The sequence below is a fragment of the Denticeps clupeoides genome, chromosome 17, assembly GCF_900700375.1.
Source record: "Denticeps clupeoides chromosome 17, fDenClu1.1, whole genome shotgun sequence".
Taxonomy (NCBI): domain Eukaryota; kingdom Metazoa; phylum Chordata; class Actinopteri; order Clupeiformes; family Denticipitidae; genus Denticeps; species Denticeps clupeoides.
Window position 1 is genome coordinate 10,586,250 of NC_041723.1, and position 17,399 is coordinate 10,603,648.

Sequence of the window (17,399 nt, forward strand, 5' to 3'; positions counted from 1 at the left end):
AATCCCTGAGGTGCCACTGAGCAAAGCACCGTCCACACACACTGCTCCCTGGGCACCTGTCATGGCTGCCCACTGCTCACCAGGGGTGATGGTTAAAAGCAGAGGACACATTTAATTGTCAGCACCATGTGCTGTGCTGCGGTTTTTCACCATGACAATCACTTCACTCTCACTTTCAAATTACATCACTGTATGGATGATTATGTTTCAGCTGGAAACACGTTTTTTAATCCTAACTAATGCAGTGAGCAGCTTCTTATTGCATGTCAGAATGTACATTCTGTGTACATGGAAATTATGTTAATCTGTTTCAGAAGGATTAAAAATATTGCCAATTATCAGTCAAAGGAAACATCCAAGGAGATGAAAATACTCAAATTGGGCTAAGAACAGTCCAGCGTGTTGAAAACATATCTTGAACGATCAATGTGGAAATCAGCAGCTGAATTCACGGTTATGTTCAACAGTGACAGCATGAGCATTTCCACGCACAAAGGAAACTCAAGGAATTGAGGCTAGGGTTAGGGTTAGAGGAGGAGGGACAGAGGAAGGAGAGAAAATTAGACATGTACTTGTTTAAATATTACTAACCTCCCATCTTTTTTCATTGCGAACTGCATTATAAACTCAGTTTTGCCCCCTGATGCTTTGACAACTGGCACATTCTCAAGTTCATCTCCAGCACCAGCCATAGATGTGTGGTGCACAGCTGTAGTGGGGTCTTTACTGACATGATTAGATTAGACAGCGATGAGTTTATCTGCAAAAAACACCTTTTAAAAGACAGAAGACATGCACTGACATTCTTCTCACAGAGGCCTACAGTGGCTTCACAAAATGAGCAAGTCTAATGGGATAGAGATGCCATCCTCCCCCACTGATGTGCGAGTTTTATTTAACTGCCGTAATGTGTATCGGTGGTATCAGACTATTGAAGGAGTTTTTGGATCTCATTAGTGGATTCTCGAGGGGTAGGTGAGCGCGTGGGATCGGGCCTTGAGGGCATAATTAATTTTGCATGCTAATCCAGTGATTGCATTCGGCGGGTCTGCCAACTCAGTGCCACCCTAGTCAGCAACACGGGTCTCAGTGAGATGTACAGTGTGGCACATAGACTGGCCCGAGAAAACAGACCTGAGAAAGGTAAGACAAAAATTAAAACTTATTAGACAAAACTATTGCATAATGACCACATTAATAATGGATAATTCCAAATCAAATATTACTAATAGCAAAGTTGACCTAATTTCCACATTATGTCACAAACCTCTTATAATTAAATTATGCATTTCATTATGTATGCTTACCTCAGGGGCATGTCAATTGTGATTGCTGGCTCCTTGTGTTTATGAGGAAAATACATTTTCAGTCAAACATTAATAGACATCACTGTCAATAAAGTTAATAATTCAGAATTGTTTATTAACCAGGGTCTGTAATGATTCAATCATAAAGCGTCTGGGCACTGGAAATTAGATTTAGCACACCTTTTCTTTATTAATTTGGGAATCAAATTCCATTTCATATAAGCCCACATTTAAATAATTGTCCACAGCCCTGACGGTTTTGCAAAAACCAACACAGCTGGTACCGGTTGCCTTATATGGTTATCATCATCATTATCATATCATTATCCAAGATCATTATCTGGCAGCCACTGAAAATCAAATTAATATTCAAAAATATATATTTTGATGCAATTCTCAAAAGATTAGAAATGCCTTGAGAACTGATGGGTATCTTGGGGTGTTAGAGGAAAAGCTTTATTGACCCAACAGAAACGTGTATTCTATAAATCCTGAGATCCGATTTTGGATCACAGTGATTCACCTCTGTGTCAAATGCAATTTTTCTCAGAGATGGTAAAATTAAAGGAGTCTTTTCTAGACTGCTGAAAAAAAAGACATGAGACTTTGATACGAGACTATACCCAGCCTTTCATTTCGTTCCATTTCATTTCATGTCTGTGTAGGTGCAGCTGAGCCATTCCCCAAGTCTCAATTTTGACTTATTTTAAACACTAAACAGGCAACATTCTTCACATTTTCATAACAAGGCTTTGGCAGATGTGTAAAAACCACTTATGCAAATCAAAAGTAAACCTCAGAGATTTTGATGATTGAGGGGCATATTTCCCCAGAGCAACAGCTAAATAATTTTATAATATTCAGGGAATAATCTGATATGAATGGAAATAAGAATATAAATCCGAGTAGGAGGCTTTTACCCCGAGACATATGGAAACAGTGACAACCAAACAACCAACAAATAAAACCTTTCCAGGAAAAAAAAGAGAATTTACTGAATCTTCACAGCCTGGGGACATTTTTGTAAAGCAATAGAAATGAAAATCAAACTATAGTGTTTTATATACATGGTGCATATGACTCTAACACACAACATGAACTGAGAGCGATGCACAGCTTCTTCAACAAAAGAAAATACTTTTAGCATGATTATAACATATTTAATTGTATATATTAACATAATGATTAGTAATTTATTAAATTACATTTATTAACATTATTAATATTAACATAATGATTGTATATTGACATGATAATTAACTAGAGGTGGGCATAGATTAAGTTTCTTAATCTAGATTAATCTCACTGTAATCTTGGAATTAATCTAGATTAATCTAGAGTAAGCAAATCTTCTAGATTAATCTACATTGTTCTAGATTAATCTATATTAAAATGGCTCATTTGAATTCTGCCGAAGGCATTCAGAATATGTGTGCTACCCAAATAATGACTAAAAGTAAGTCTTTGAGAACGGGTTTCTCAAGCCAGGTGGCGCATTAGACCAGGGGCTCATCTCCTGTTTCCAAAATGCATCATAAACTGCTTGAGAAAGCTGTTCTTCTATGATAATTGGTGATGAAAATAAATGATGTTCAATAAAATGTACTTGTGTTTACCAACTGTTTATTCAGTTAAATAGCTGCATCCATGTTACCACGTCACGTTTGATGTGGTAATTTCACAGTTCGAAGACTCGTTCTCGCCCCCTACAGTGCAATTCGGCTAGGTATACATCCGCACTAAAATATCAAGGTGCAAGTCATCATAGTGTAGCGGTTCTTCTTCTGCGTTGTGTAACTTTTTGATTTCATTTCTTGAACCACAAATGATGAGCTGACATTCAAGAGATTTTCTGTGCAAAGTGTATTCTGTACAAAAAGCAAGGTTGCGTCAGAACATCGCGTCTTTCTGCACCTCTCTCTCTCACAACTCACGCCATGTCTCCAAGAGAACAACATATTGTCTGTGCTATTGTTTTTTTTGCTGTTCTTATCTTGTACTGTCTACTTTCTGCCGTGACAATGTACATTTCCCACTTGTGAGACTAATAAAGCATCATCTTATCATAATAAACATGTTATATTGTCATAAATATGAACAGATAAAGTTTGCCTGTCCTTGTCTATGTGTGCAAAGGTATGTTATGGATAACTACAGGTAAGTTCTTTCAAATCTGAAAATGACAGACTGATGAAATATTACTGCACACTGCAACCGCATGCTCTTGATTTCATGCACAGAAGTGTAACTGTCGGCAAATGACAAGTGAATTGTGCTCTTTTAAGTCTGCAAATCAACTCACAAGCAGAAGAACCCATGCTGGGTCCAATGACACGATTACAGACCAATGACAGGAGGGAACAAAGCCTTTTAGAGCTGCAAACGTTTTTAGTTTTTTTGGGGGGGGCTCCTCCTTCCTGATTCCTCCTCACCAACAGGGGAGACAATTAAAACATTAAAATGAGAATTACAGTATCAACATGCTGTGAGGAAAGCATCCAGTCTGTTCAGCGGTAATGAGCCATGCTGTCAAACAAAGTTATTCTTATTAAGCCTTTACTGTGCCCTCAAACTTGCATCAATGGGCACTTTGTAAAAGTGTAATAAATACAGAGAGCAACATTACTGTCACCAAAATTCATTCAACACAGATGAAGCAGCACTCACTATTGTTGCTATTACCCATGATTCAATGACCAGTATGAACAGAAGATAAAAGTAAACAAACACAAATCTGAAAAAGGTGTTTTACTTTGTTGGCCTTAGTATAGGTTAACCCTGTAGGTACACCTTTTAAAAAACAAAAATGGCTCATTTGAATCTTTACATAGATGAGGTGAGAGAATAGCCCTATATAAATGGTAATCCATTGTGCCATTTCATAAATGCAACAAATACGAAGCAATACACTTGAAGGTGAGGTTGAGGTTGTGCTGTGCTGCAAGAAACTCACACCCCTGGGCTCAAACTCACACCCCTGGGCTCAAACTCTGTTTGTGGGGTCCCTTCCTCACCATCCAGGCTTCATTCCAGGACCCCCACCCAATGGGACTCTATGATGCCCATGGCTCTACTGAACCCACAGCCATGACGGCAGCACTCCAATGCCAGTATCTCACGGTAGAGCACAACCTCAAGTGTATTACAGTGTATTATACCTCAATTATTGCACCATTTTTAAGGATAAATTCAGTCTGAAAATGAGACAGAATGTATTTATAGATTACTCTACTTTATCAGCCAGAATCAGACTCTTTTCTGCTAACCTCTCCTTTTTAATCTTTTCACCCACGTTCTCATATGCTGTGCTCTTCTTTTGCTGTCAATGGCCTTTGGGAGGCACAGCATGACTAGAGGCAGCAGTAAAACCAGCCCTGAAGCTATGAGCAGTGAAAACAGTCATTACAACAAACCGTCCATGGCAGCTCATTTCTTTTTCCCTGCTTTCACTTTGCAGGTGAGAAAAAATAGTATTTGAAATGCAAATCTATGGGTCCATCATGACAAGTGTTTGTTTTTATTGTATATGTGCCAGTCATAAAAGATAATGCATATTTATGAATGATGCAAACAAGCATTTCTCTTTTCAGCTCTGAATGAAAAACTCGAGTTTTTCACTGATTTCCATTTTATGATTGCAAAACAGTTATTACTCCTGACTTAACTCCTGGATTAATTATGCTCATGAACGTAGTAAGAGCCAACAATAAAAATGGTGCATGCATAATTTAACAGTTGTTTGCCTGTCACTTGTGCATCATATATTGAATATGAAGAATTGTACACTTGTCACATAGTACATGGGTCAGATTTCTAGTGATGAAGTTCACTGAAATTGAAGTGATTCTCATTGTGAAAAGCTGCAGCACAGCACACAGTGATACAACGAAATGTGTCCTCCGCTTTTAACCCATGGTGAGCAGTGGGCAGCCATGACAGGGGCCCAGGGAGCAGTGGCACCTCAGTGGCACCTTGGTGGATCTGGATTCAACCTTCTGATTATGGGGCTGCTTCCTTAACCGCTATGCAACCACTGAACAGTGGATATTCTAATATATATGTATGATATGTAAATATATCATGAACTAATTATTATGTGTAGGTCCTATCACACAGCTGTATTACAATATTCACAAATTTGCTCCCTCGTGTTGGGATTTCACAGGATTCAGAATGCAGAACAGTTGGACTGAATGGCAGGTACTCTAAGACGTAGTGCTGAGGATCACACTACAATTACAGCTAATTATTCAGAAAATGAGAAGACAGGCAAAACATCAAATTCTTAGAAAAAATAAGCAAATTCTGTAGCATTAAAGCAGAATTTTTGTCAATTGTAGTTGAAAGTCGATCTGCATGAATTTACTATGGTTTTATTGCAGTGAGTTCAGATCTAAGACAGCACTCGAGTGCACTCTACACCCTATTAGTTTTAGTTGTTCCTTTGGCAGTTAATCAGCTCCAGGATGGAGCAAGATGGGAACATGTGTCAGTGACAGGAAGTGCAACACCACTGTTGATCCTGAGACCCAGTAAAAGTGTAAATTGAAACGTATCCAGAATTTCAGAAGACCAAAAGCATGATTGCTTTTGGGTGTATGTCCTGCAGTATAATATATATAATATGGATGTGCACAGACCACGTCAGGTCTGTTGACATTACACCAGTCCGATAGTCGTGGCACCTCCTCACTGTATGCAGACTCATCATTCTTGCTCATGAGACCCACCATGGTCGTGTCATCAGCGAACGTCTTTGACACTTTGTTGCCAATGTCCCAGTGCAGTCCATCTTTGCAGTCCATCTTTCTTTTGCCTCAGTTTGCCTCTCCAATTTCCGTTCTCCTGGAGAACTCCCCCTTACTCGTTGTAATTCCTTTTGCTTTACTTGCCCCTGGTCCCAGTTCTCTTGTTTGATTTCGAAGACTTTTAAATAAATCCCTTTTCATCTGCATTTGGATCCAGGTCTGTGTTGAGACCGGTGCGATGGGGTGAGATAATCCATGCTGGTCAGGTCCATGCGTCAGATGGAGGAAACAGGATTTACCCCACCTTAACGCACCAGTTTTCCCTCTGCGCTCTCCGCATCATCCACCTCCACTTTCTCCTCCCCACGCAGGTCACCACGGTGAATAATAAACCCCCTGAAAGTCCAGATCGATGGACGGGACGGCAAGGCAGGTTTCAGATGTGTCTGCCGCTGAAAGGGCTCGTTCACACTGCTTCATCTTTAGCTGTTTAGTAAAATGTCTGACCACCTTCCTTACTTTAGCAAGTCATTTGTTCAAAAAAGCACAAACAGAGAGAGGAGAAAAAAACATCCTTTCTGTTAATGTCCTACTGTACAGGGAGTGCAGAATTATTAGGCAAGTTGTATTTTTGAGGAATAATTTTATTATTGAACAACAACCAGGTTCTCAATGACTAAAAAGCTCATTAATATCAAAGCTGAATGTTTTTGGAAGAAGTTTTTAGTTAGTTTTTATTTTTAGCTATTTTAGGGGGATATCTGTGTGTGCAGGTGACTATTACTGTGCATAATTATTAGGCAACTTAACAAAAAACAAATATATACCCATTTCAATTATTTATTTTTACCAGTGAAACCAATATAACATCTCCACATTCACAAATATACATTTCTGACATTCAAAAACAAAACAAAAACAAATCAGCGACCAATATAGCCACCTTTCTTTGCAAGGACACTCAAAAGCCTGCCATCCATGGATTCCATCCAGTGTTTTGATCTGTTCTCCATCAACATTGCGTGCAGCAGCAACCACAGCCTCCCAGACACTGTTCAGAGAGGTGTACTGTTTTCCCTCCTTGTAAATCTCACATTTGATGATGGACCACAGGTTCTCAATGGGGTTCAGATCAGGTGAACAAGGAGGCCATGTCATTAGTTTTTCTTCTTTTATACCCTTTCTTGCCAGCCACGCTGTGGAGTACTTGGACGCGTGTGATGGAGCATTGTCCTGCATGAAAATCATGTTTTTCTTGAAAGATGCAGACTTCTTCCTGTACCACTGCTTGAAGAAGGTGTCTTCCAGAAACTGGCAGTAGGACTGGGAGTTGAGCTTGACTCCATCCTCAACCCGAAAAGGCCCCACAAGCTCATCTTTGATGATACCAGCCCTTGCTGGCGTCTGAGTCGGACTGGAGCTCTCTGCCCTTTACCAATCCAGCCACGGGCCCATCCATCTGGCCCATCAAGACTCTCTCATTTCATCAGTCCATAAAACCCAGTCTTGACCTTTCAGCTTGTGTGTCTTGTTCAGTGGTGGTCGTCTTTCAGCCTTTCTTACCTTGGCCATGTCTCTGAGTATTGCACACCTTGTGCTTTTGGGCACTCCAGTGATGTTGCAGCTCTGAAATATGGACAAACTGGTGGCAAGTGGCATCTTGGCAGCTGCATGCTTCACTTTTCTCAGTTCATGGGCAGTTATTTTGCGCCTTGGTTTTTCCACACGCTTCTTGCGACCCTGTTGACTATTTTGAATGAAACGCTTGATTGTTCGATGATCACGTTTCAGAAGCTTTGCAATTTTAAGAGTGCTGCATACCTCTGCAAGATACCTCACTATTTTTGACTTTTCTGAGCCTGTCAAGTCCTTCTTTTGACCCATTTTGCCAAAGGAAAGGAAGTTGCCTAATAATTATGCACACCTGATATAGGGTGTTGATGTCATTAGACCACACCCCTTCTCATTACAGAGATGCACATCACCTAATATGCTTAATTGGTAGTAGGCTTTCGAGCCTATACAGCTTGGAGTAAGACAACATGCATGAAGAGGATGATGTGGACAAAATACTAATTTGCCTAATAATTCTGCACTCCCTGTATATATAGTACAACATACAGTGTATAAGTGTGGTAGTAGCCTAGTGGGTAAAACACTTGCCTATGAACCAGAAGATACAGGTTCAAATCCGACTTACTACCATTGTGTTCCAGAGCAGGACAGTTAACCCTGAGTGTCTCCAGGTGGACTGTCCCTGTAACTACTGATAGTAAGTCACTCTGGATAAGGGCGTCTGATAAATACTGTAAATGTAAATGTAAATATAACCCAGCCACTGAGAGAGCCAAGAAAGACAAAAACATATTGTAAATCAGCCAAATGGTGTTGAGAGTACTATTATGGGTCCTCCAGTATCCACACATCCCACTAGTGTGCACTCGGTGGTAAGCATCCTCTCACTTGCAGGTTGTGGGTTCTTTTACTTGTCCCCTCCATAGGGCCCTACGGCACAGATAGAACTCCTCACTGTCTAACAGGTCAGGCATAGCTTGTTGTCATTAAAACTGCATGACTGATTGATTGATTGATTGATTGATTGATGAATTGATTGATGATCCAGAGTTCTACAGAGACTTTCTCCAACACGTATACAGAGAAGTCCCCATTTGTCTGTTTTTTCCCTAGAAAGTCTTGTCTGTGTATTGTCTGCTTTTAGTGAACCTGCCGTCTGTCATACAGGCTCGAGCTCAGCACCTGGTATTTCCTAAGTGAACTTGGACAGAGCTCGAGCATAGGACTTGGATGGGACAGGTGTCAAAGCATCTACAGATGCAAGACAGAGCTAGAACATGGGGAATTTTCAACGCTTGGCGTGGTGGTTTCTTTGTGCATTTTTCTGTCCGTCTTCCATCCATTCACCTGACAAAGTCTCAAAGAAATTCTCATGCCAAGGGCTAAGATGGAGGCCATTTTAAAGAATCCAATGCAAGCAAGAGAAGTTGAAGAATATTTGATGAATCAGTTTTTTCAGAGTCGCCTCTTTTTACCTTCATGGCTGCTTTCTCATAATCAAAATTCACTTTATGAGATCATTAACATGAGTGAATGAAAAGAAAGTGTTGAGAATGAACATTCAGGGCTCTTGGAAACCATCCCCGTTGCATAACTTAAGGTATTCAATACATCGTTCACCCCTACTTGACAAAAATGAATTAAATTGTTGGTTGGAAACAATCTATTGTTTCTGACCATATGGAAAACTGCTTAAATGCTTCTGAAATAGACCTCCATATTATATCATCAAACCTTTGATTAGTCAGACTCATTTTAATGAACCTTTGCCAAGAAGGTTTAATTGGCAGGTTAGGCATTTAATTCTCAGACGTATGTAGAAGCACACACTCCTTTTTTACAGTCACAGCACAGCCACAGCCAGTTAAACACAATCCATCCACTTGTAAAAAATAATAATTTACACAATGACACTATGTTCGGTGTAAAGGTCATCGAGTAATAATCCTTGGTTATATGCATCTGATGAAATATATTATGCCTCAGCATTGATTGCTTATCGTGCCCTGAGTGTGTCCCACTGTGTGCTTCATCTCTGATTGAGCCATGAGAGCTTTGAAGTTGGCCATGGTGTCAGCCTCCCACTGTGCCACGTCTTTGGCTGGTTAGTTGGTTTGTATAAAATGTAGACCACTGTGCTGCTGATCCAAAACCCCGTAACGTAAAAAATTTGACACAGGAACACTTGTGCACTGTATTTACACATACACATACATCTTCAGCACAGTAACTTGAAAGCAAATAAGATTCTCCAAAGCTCACTGAAGAATCTGAATTTGACCACCAACGTGAGCCAATTAAGACAGTCTATTTTTTTTTTTTTTTACATCCAGAGGGAATTCGCATCTTGTGTTAGACGACTCCTGTCCTTTAACCAATGGATCGCAGCCATCGCTGAGGGAACATATTGGAGGAAAACAACAGCTCTTTGGCTTCCCCCGCAATTACAAAGACAGCCCATTAATCACGCCAGTCTCTTCAATCGTGCCATGTGTGCACAGAAGTTCAAACAGAAGCAGATTAAGCATATCAGGTTGTCTGCACTGGATTAAGGCTGTAATCGAAGTAGGAGAATTTACCATGAAACACAGCAAGTTCACTTCTGCTGCACATATAACTTGTCAGGAATACAAAAGCGACCCCACATTCTGAGTAGAATTTGACCTTATTTAACATCGAATTTCATTCCATATATGTGTGTGTGTGTGTGTGTGTGTGTGTATATATATATATTAGTGGTGGGCCGTTATCGGCGTTAACGTGCTGCGTTAACGTGAGACTCTTATCGGGCAATAAAAAAAATATCGCCGTTAATCTATTCACAAAGTTGGGTTGGGAGCTGGGTCTATACTACGCAAGCTATTGTGCCGGAGTTAAATGGTTACACTAGATTTTCAAGTATATTTCTTCTTTCTTGTGTCTTTTATTTTCTTATTTTCTTAAGACTTTTATTTTGTTTTTGAGACCCGGTTCAGGTCTCTTGGACACATGGCGTGAGTTGTGAGGTGCGTGGGGTTTGTGTGCAAAAAGTTATTTCTTTCATTTAAATTTATGTACATATTAGGAATATTTTGCATGTGTGTTATTTTTTATGTTCTTTTAATACTGTATATTGTAGAGAGAGGTGCAGAAAGATGCGATGTGTGACGCGATGTTCTGACGCAACCTTGCTTTTTGTACAGAATACACTTTGCACAGAAAATGTCTTGGGTGTCAGCTCATCATTTGTTACACAATGCAGAAGAAGAACCACTACACTATGATGACTTTCACCTTGATATTTTAGCGAGGATGTATACCTAGCCGAATTGCACTGTAGGGTACGAGAACAAGTCTTCGAACTGTGAAATTACCACATCAAACGTGACGTGGTAACATGGATGCAGCTATTTAACTGAATAAACAGTTGGTAAACACAAGTACATCTTATTGAACATAATTTATTTTCATCACCAATTATCATAGTAGAACAGCTTTCTCAAGCAGTTTGTGATGCATTTTGGAAACAGGAGATGAGCCCCTGGTCTAATGCGCCACCTGGCTTGAGAAACCCGTTCTCAAAGACTTACTTTTAGTCATTATTTGGGTAGCACACATATTCTGAATGCCTTCGGCAGAATTCAAATGAGCCATTTTAATATAGATTAATCTAGATTAATTCAGATTACTATAGATTAATCTAGGTTAATTCCAAGATTACGGAGATTAATCTAGATTAAGAAAATTAATATATGCCCACCTCATATATATATATATATATACATATTTTAGAGGTGGGCATAGATTAATCTCTGTATTTAATCTATTAATCTATGACCACCTCTAATATATATACACACACACACACACACACACATATATATATATATATATATTTTAGAGGTGGGCATAGATTAATTTTCTTAATCTAGATTAATCTCTGTAATCTTGGAATTAATCTATATATATATATTCATATTCAAAAACTATGTAAATATGTTTGTGTGACTATGTATATACACACACACACACACACACACATATTTACAGTTTTAATTTTTTTTTAAGCAAGTCTTCACATCCACTGTACTGTCTTTGCCCTAATTAGGTAAATGAGCTAAAAATGGGTTCTTGAATATGTTGTTGATTTAATAAACCAGTGATGATTGTAACTGGATTATGTTGCAAAAATCTGATTAGTCTCTGCATGAGAAGAAAATCATTCGCATATTCTCAGAAAATTTCCATTTTATGCCAGCCATTCTTTGTCCATTATTTATTGAGTTCCATCACCAACTCACCTTCCACACGGTAAGATGCTAATTACATGATCAGATAAACCAAATTCAACCAAAAAAAAAGTAAAGATTTAAGAATCAATGCTGTGCTCTCTAATTTCATTTTGTATTGACTGCTGAGCCCTTAATACGGTTGAACTGTTTATTCAATTTCTTTAAAGTGGCAATAAACGTGCTTAGTTAGCTATCTAACATTATTGTAACATTATAGTTTTTTAATACCATGCTCAGCCAATAAAGGTTGAAATTTTAATCGAATAGTTTGTTGAGGAACGTAGAGCTTGTACTTAACAAATAACATGTTTCTGCATTTTCTTTCATTTGCTTCAATACGTCCAAAGATTTCCCAAACCAATTTCCACCCAAGGAAATCTAGCCAGGAACAAGTGAGATAAGGAGCAAAGCAACCCTAACACAGCTCCACCAGATTCACCACACCAATAAACATTCCATCTTTATTTCTTCAAAACCTTCCATTCCTCTTACTTCCACACTTTTATGGCTTTGGCCTCTGAAGCCACTTATTCTCCCCGTGTGACTTCTTGACCTGACTTGACCCCCTTTTTTTATTATTGAAGATGAGTTTAAAAGCGAAATGTGGATATGCAGCCCAAGGCACAATGATTCAGTCTCACATGTCCACAGTGGTGCATCATACAGCTTGTTTGTCTGCTAAACACATGAAAAGCTAAGATTCATGCTCAATTAGTAATGCTGAACTAAATCTGTGTGATTAGAATCATATGGACCTTTGTCCAGAGCCACATCTAAAAGCAGCTCCACGTTTTGGGAGCTTTAAGGGTTTAAAGTTGAATTTCATGGATATTTTCCTATATATATGTATTTATGAATATATATATATATATATATATATATATATATATATATATATATATATATGTGTGTGTGTGTGTGTGTGTGTGTGTGTGTGTGTGTGTGTGTGGGTCCTTGAAAATTTTGATGATTTGATATTCAGATGAAGATATATATGTACATCTGACAGTATGCTAAGGTATTCTAAGATATAATTTTCACTCTATGTATTATCAGTGAAATAAAATCCTTAAAACGAAGAAGCTGTGTAGATGTTGACATTCACTCGGCTGCTTTTCGCTCTACATTCGACTGCCTCTGGAAAGGAAATGCAGTGTTGCGCTGCACTGGGCACAGACCCCCGGCCGTGATTTTCCACTGCCTGCCTCTTGTTGGTAAGCCCCCAATATCAGGGCTACGCGCACCACCGCCATCTCTATCAGACGTGTGCATCGCCGACACTTTCTTTTTTATTGTAGGCGATCAGCATACCCTCACGATCTGCCCCCTGCCCCTGCAATCTAAAATGGCCCGCAAGTACTTCAAAAGCTGCTGACCTGCCCCGTCCCAGCCCAAAAAAAGGGGCAAATGTTTCCCCGATTCTGGCAATGCACTTGTTAAACAGCCTTTGTGCCATTTCCAGGCGCTTAAACGTATTCAAATTCGTGGCACCTGCGGCATGAAAATATGTCAGCGGTCAAGTAATTATTTGCATAATGGGCTTTAAGCATGATGCAGCAGTCTTCGCGGGTTCACGCCGGTTCCGTGAGGGATTATTTCATTATGCCGAGGTGTGCCGAGACAGAAACCCTGCAGTGGCGGATAATTGTGTCCCTATCAGCACGTGTAGCGGAGGCAGGATGTGGCGGGCTGCGACGCATCTCTGCCGGTAGCCCCACCCCCCAGCTCAGAGCCCCGCTGCATGTTCTAGATGAAAACATTTGTCACACATGTACACTGACTGGTCAATGAGATATATAGATACTTGGAGATTTCTAGAATAGATATCTCACTCGCTCACTCTCCACTCTCGGGGTTGCATCTGATGGAGTCCATCCTGGGACCCTACGGACAATTCCCCTAGTGTCAGCGGGAGGAAGCTGGAGAACCTGGAGGTCTGATCCGGGATTCGAACTCAATCACCATCGGCCTTGGATGGTTAGGTGTTAGGCGTTTTGAGCCATTTTCAACCCATCAAACGGTAATTGTTGCGTTTGCGTTTGTTGGTTAAAAGGCTGCTGCCTTTAGTCTTTTGGTTCATATCCGTAATGGCTGTCCCATTTGTTGTCTGTCATGGCCACTCTCTGCCATTTGAGTCATCTGCCCTCATCTCACCCCCGCTTCTTAATTCTGGACCAGGAATCCCCGGCAGACCCATTAACACAGAGGTGCGCGTATCGAGCAGCAGCCGTAACGCCGCTCACCCGACAAGTCCCGGCGATTCTGCCCGGTTCCGACGCTGATCTATCAAGCACGCTGATGTTTACATGATCAACTGGTCCATATGGCCATCAGCACACACACACACACACACACACACACACACACACACTCCTCAACAGTGCCGCATCCTATATCACACCGGCACTGGCTGAGGTTCATTAAAAATGAAAGACGACGTGGATGCTGGGAAATAATTAGACTCATCAGCATGTAATTAACGTCCCTGCTGCACAACGTCCCTCTACTGTTGTTAGCCGGTCGAACGGGTGACAAAACATTCGTACGTGTGGCGTCCTCGCTCTTCAAGCGCCGCCAAGTTAATGAGGCTTAATGAGGCTAAATTCGGCGCGGTTTCGTCAGGACATCAGAGTAGGGACCCTCACCTCAAAAAGCCGCAGAATGTTGGCCACCATGATGGACACGGAGCTGGCAGCGGCGCCGATCACCCCGACAACCTTGTCCGGCCTGGCGAAGACGGGCGGGTCGCCGCTGGCGCAGCGCACGTCGGACGGGTCCCTCTCGATCAGGGCCTGCACGAACGTGAGCGACTGCTCCAGGGCGTAGGTGTCCCGCGAGCACGTGTCCAGGACGCGCGCGCCCAGCGTCACGTTCGGCAGCAGCTCGGGGTCCTTGTTGATCAGGTCGATGGCGAAGAGCATGGCCTCCAGCCGATGGATGCCCTTCTCCTTCTTCAGCTCGCCGCAGGCCGCGCCGTGGTCCCCCCGCGCGTGCACGGGGAAGAGGCCGCCCAGGATGATGTCCCCGTCCAGGCGGATGGAGTGGGCGTACTCCGGCGCCTGCGGCTCCGGCTTCTGCGCGGAGAGCAGCATCCAGAGGCGCGCCAGGGTCAGCAGGGAGAGGGGTCCGCACGGAGCTGGGGAACGCGCCATGGTGGCGGAGGGACGGGCGCGGAGGTCAGGCGGGGCAGGCTGGGCGTCGGTCAGGGCAGCGGATGCAGCGGGTCACCAGCACTTCTCGGTGAGGTCAGGCAGCTCGCGATCGGCCGGTCCCGTCGCCCGGCACCCATTAGCATCTGTGAAACGTGAGCCTGGCACAACCGGCATTCCGGAACGACATCAAAACCCGCGCGGGCCCGGCGTGTGGTGGACGTCTGGCCTGGCCCCGGCGGCATCCATCCTCGCTCAGGAGAGACCGTCTGTAAGACAACAGCAGAGCAGGATGCTCGGTCACACTGCCCATCCAAATCCCGTACGCGGTGTACGCGGTGTTACTCATGACTTACTCCAACATCTGTATTAATAATATCATGGTGCAGCGATTACTTATTAATTAGTGGCGACAATTTCAACTGAAAATCACGTGATCACACGTTAGACTAAAATAAAACATACATTTTATTTCTGTACATTTGCATATGTCTCTCTCTCTCTCGGTAAAGCAGAAATAAATGCTACTTTGGGCATTTTCAATATGAATTTACAAATGATTCATTAAAAAATTGGCCGCCAGCAGAAGCCCTAGACGCAGTTTGTAAAATCTGACAAGTTGCGTAACGCGGACACCCGAACTCTCCAAATACAACGCAAAAAAAAAAAAAAAAAACTACAACGACGACGAAGTCAGACCGAGAAGGACCGCGACTCCGCGCGGGTAAAAGTGTCGCGCTGCGTGGACGTCTCGTCACCTGGAGGCTCAGCACGTCTCCCCGCGGCGTCCTCGGCGTCCTCGGCGGCGGCGGCAGGTCCGGCTGAGGAGCGTCGTCGGCGGCGGCGGCGTTTCAGCGCGACGGTCCCCCGCCCGGCCGTGATTGGTCCCCCGCGCTGCGCGCGCCTCGGACGGGCTGCGCGTGAGTGGGGAGCGAGCGGGACCGGATCGCGCGCGTTTCGGGTTACGAGTTCACGTGCAGCCGCGACGCGAAGCGACGCGCCGTATTATGGAAGGAAAAAAAACAAAAAACTAATCGGTATTAATAGGGACGTCGTTCACAAGTGAAGTTGCGTCTCGTTTCTGCGGAAGATTTGTGCGCGCCGCGCCGTGGGTTCCCTGCGTGAAGCGTCACATCGCCATCTTGTGTTTCAGGACCGAAAACTTAGTCGTGGAGGAAAGAACGAACTCTAGTGAAGTCAAATTCCAACAGAAAGGCACCACAGTGTAGAAATGTAGTCGGGCAGGAAGTCCTGGTCAAAAGTGCCCTCTGTTATTTCCATTTAATAAAAAGTACAGGGTGGGCCATTTATATGGATACACCTTAATAAAATGGGAATGGTTGGTGATATTAACGTCCTGTTTGTGGCACATTAGTATATGTGAGGGGGGCAAACTTTTCAAGATGGGTGGTGACCATAGTGGCCATTTTGAAGTCGGCCTTTGGATCCAACTTTTGTTTTTTCAATGGGAAGAGGGTCATGTGACATAAAATGTATTGGTCATTTCACAAGAAAAACAATGGTGTTAATAAGTTATTTACAAGTTTCTGACCACTTATTAAATGTGTTCAATGTCACCAACCATTAAGGTGTATCCATATAAATGAGCCACCCTGTACTTAAGAAGAGTAACAAGATGGGACTTGAGGCAGTGATGGCCTAGCGGGTGAGGAAATGAACCCAGATGGTTACCGGTTCGAATCCTGATCCGTCCCCACACACTGCTCCCCGGGCGCCTGTCATGGCTGCCCACTGCTCACCAAGGGTGGTGGTTAAAAAACAGAGGACACGTTTCACCGCGTGCATCGTGTGCTGTGCTGTGTTTTACAATGACAATCGCTCCACTTCAAGAACGAAGTTGGAAGTCCACAATAAAGACGTAAACTCTCCCAAAACCAGTCTGTTGTGGAAAGGACCAACGTGAGGAGTAATTGCCCTGTTATTACACTAGGAACAAATCTACCATTCTACTGAAGAACATTCACTTTGAACATCTGACCTACTGTTCACCAACGGACCTGCGCCCACACTGACCCCTTGGAGACCCTTAATCTAGGGACCCCGGAATTGCAAGCCAGCTGTCCTAGTGTGAATGTTACCCAGTATTTCACAGGGCAGCACAGAGAATGAAGAACAGGCGATTGTTTTTTGCTTCTTTTTTTTTATGGATCTGTGTGTTCTCAATATTTCAGGAGGGCATCTGAGATGAACCCATATATGAATTTATGACCTAGCTAACTGTCTTCACGCGTTCCAGAGCTGTTACTGTCTGACAGGCTCACAGTGTCTCATAAATCCTTCCAGGCCCAAATAATAGCATAATCCATTTATTAACAAAGCGCATTCACA

At 42.4% G+C, this 17,399-nt stretch overlaps 1 protein-coding gene across 2 annotated transcripts in view; it reads right to left on the reverse strand.

Annotated features, from left to right (window-relative positions):
• The window catches only part of grm8b (glutamate receptor, metabotropic 8b), a 76,747-nt gene extending 60,545 nt beyond the window's left edge, over window positions 1-16,202 (reverse strand). For both annotated transcript variants that reach the window (XM_028957907.1, XM_028957906.1), the window contains exons 1-2: window positions 15,809-16,202; window positions 14,547-15,319 (exon numbers count right to left, since the gene is read on the reverse strand). In XM_028957907.1, the coding sequence (XP_028813740.1) occupies window positions 14,547-15,053 (507 nt within the window). In that variant the 5' untranslated portion in view covers window positions 15,054-15,319; window positions 15,809-16,202. The remainder of the gene's footprint in view (window positions 1-14,546; window positions 15,320-15,808) is intronic.
• Between the last annotated feature and the right edge of the window lie 1,197 nt (window positions 16,203-17,399).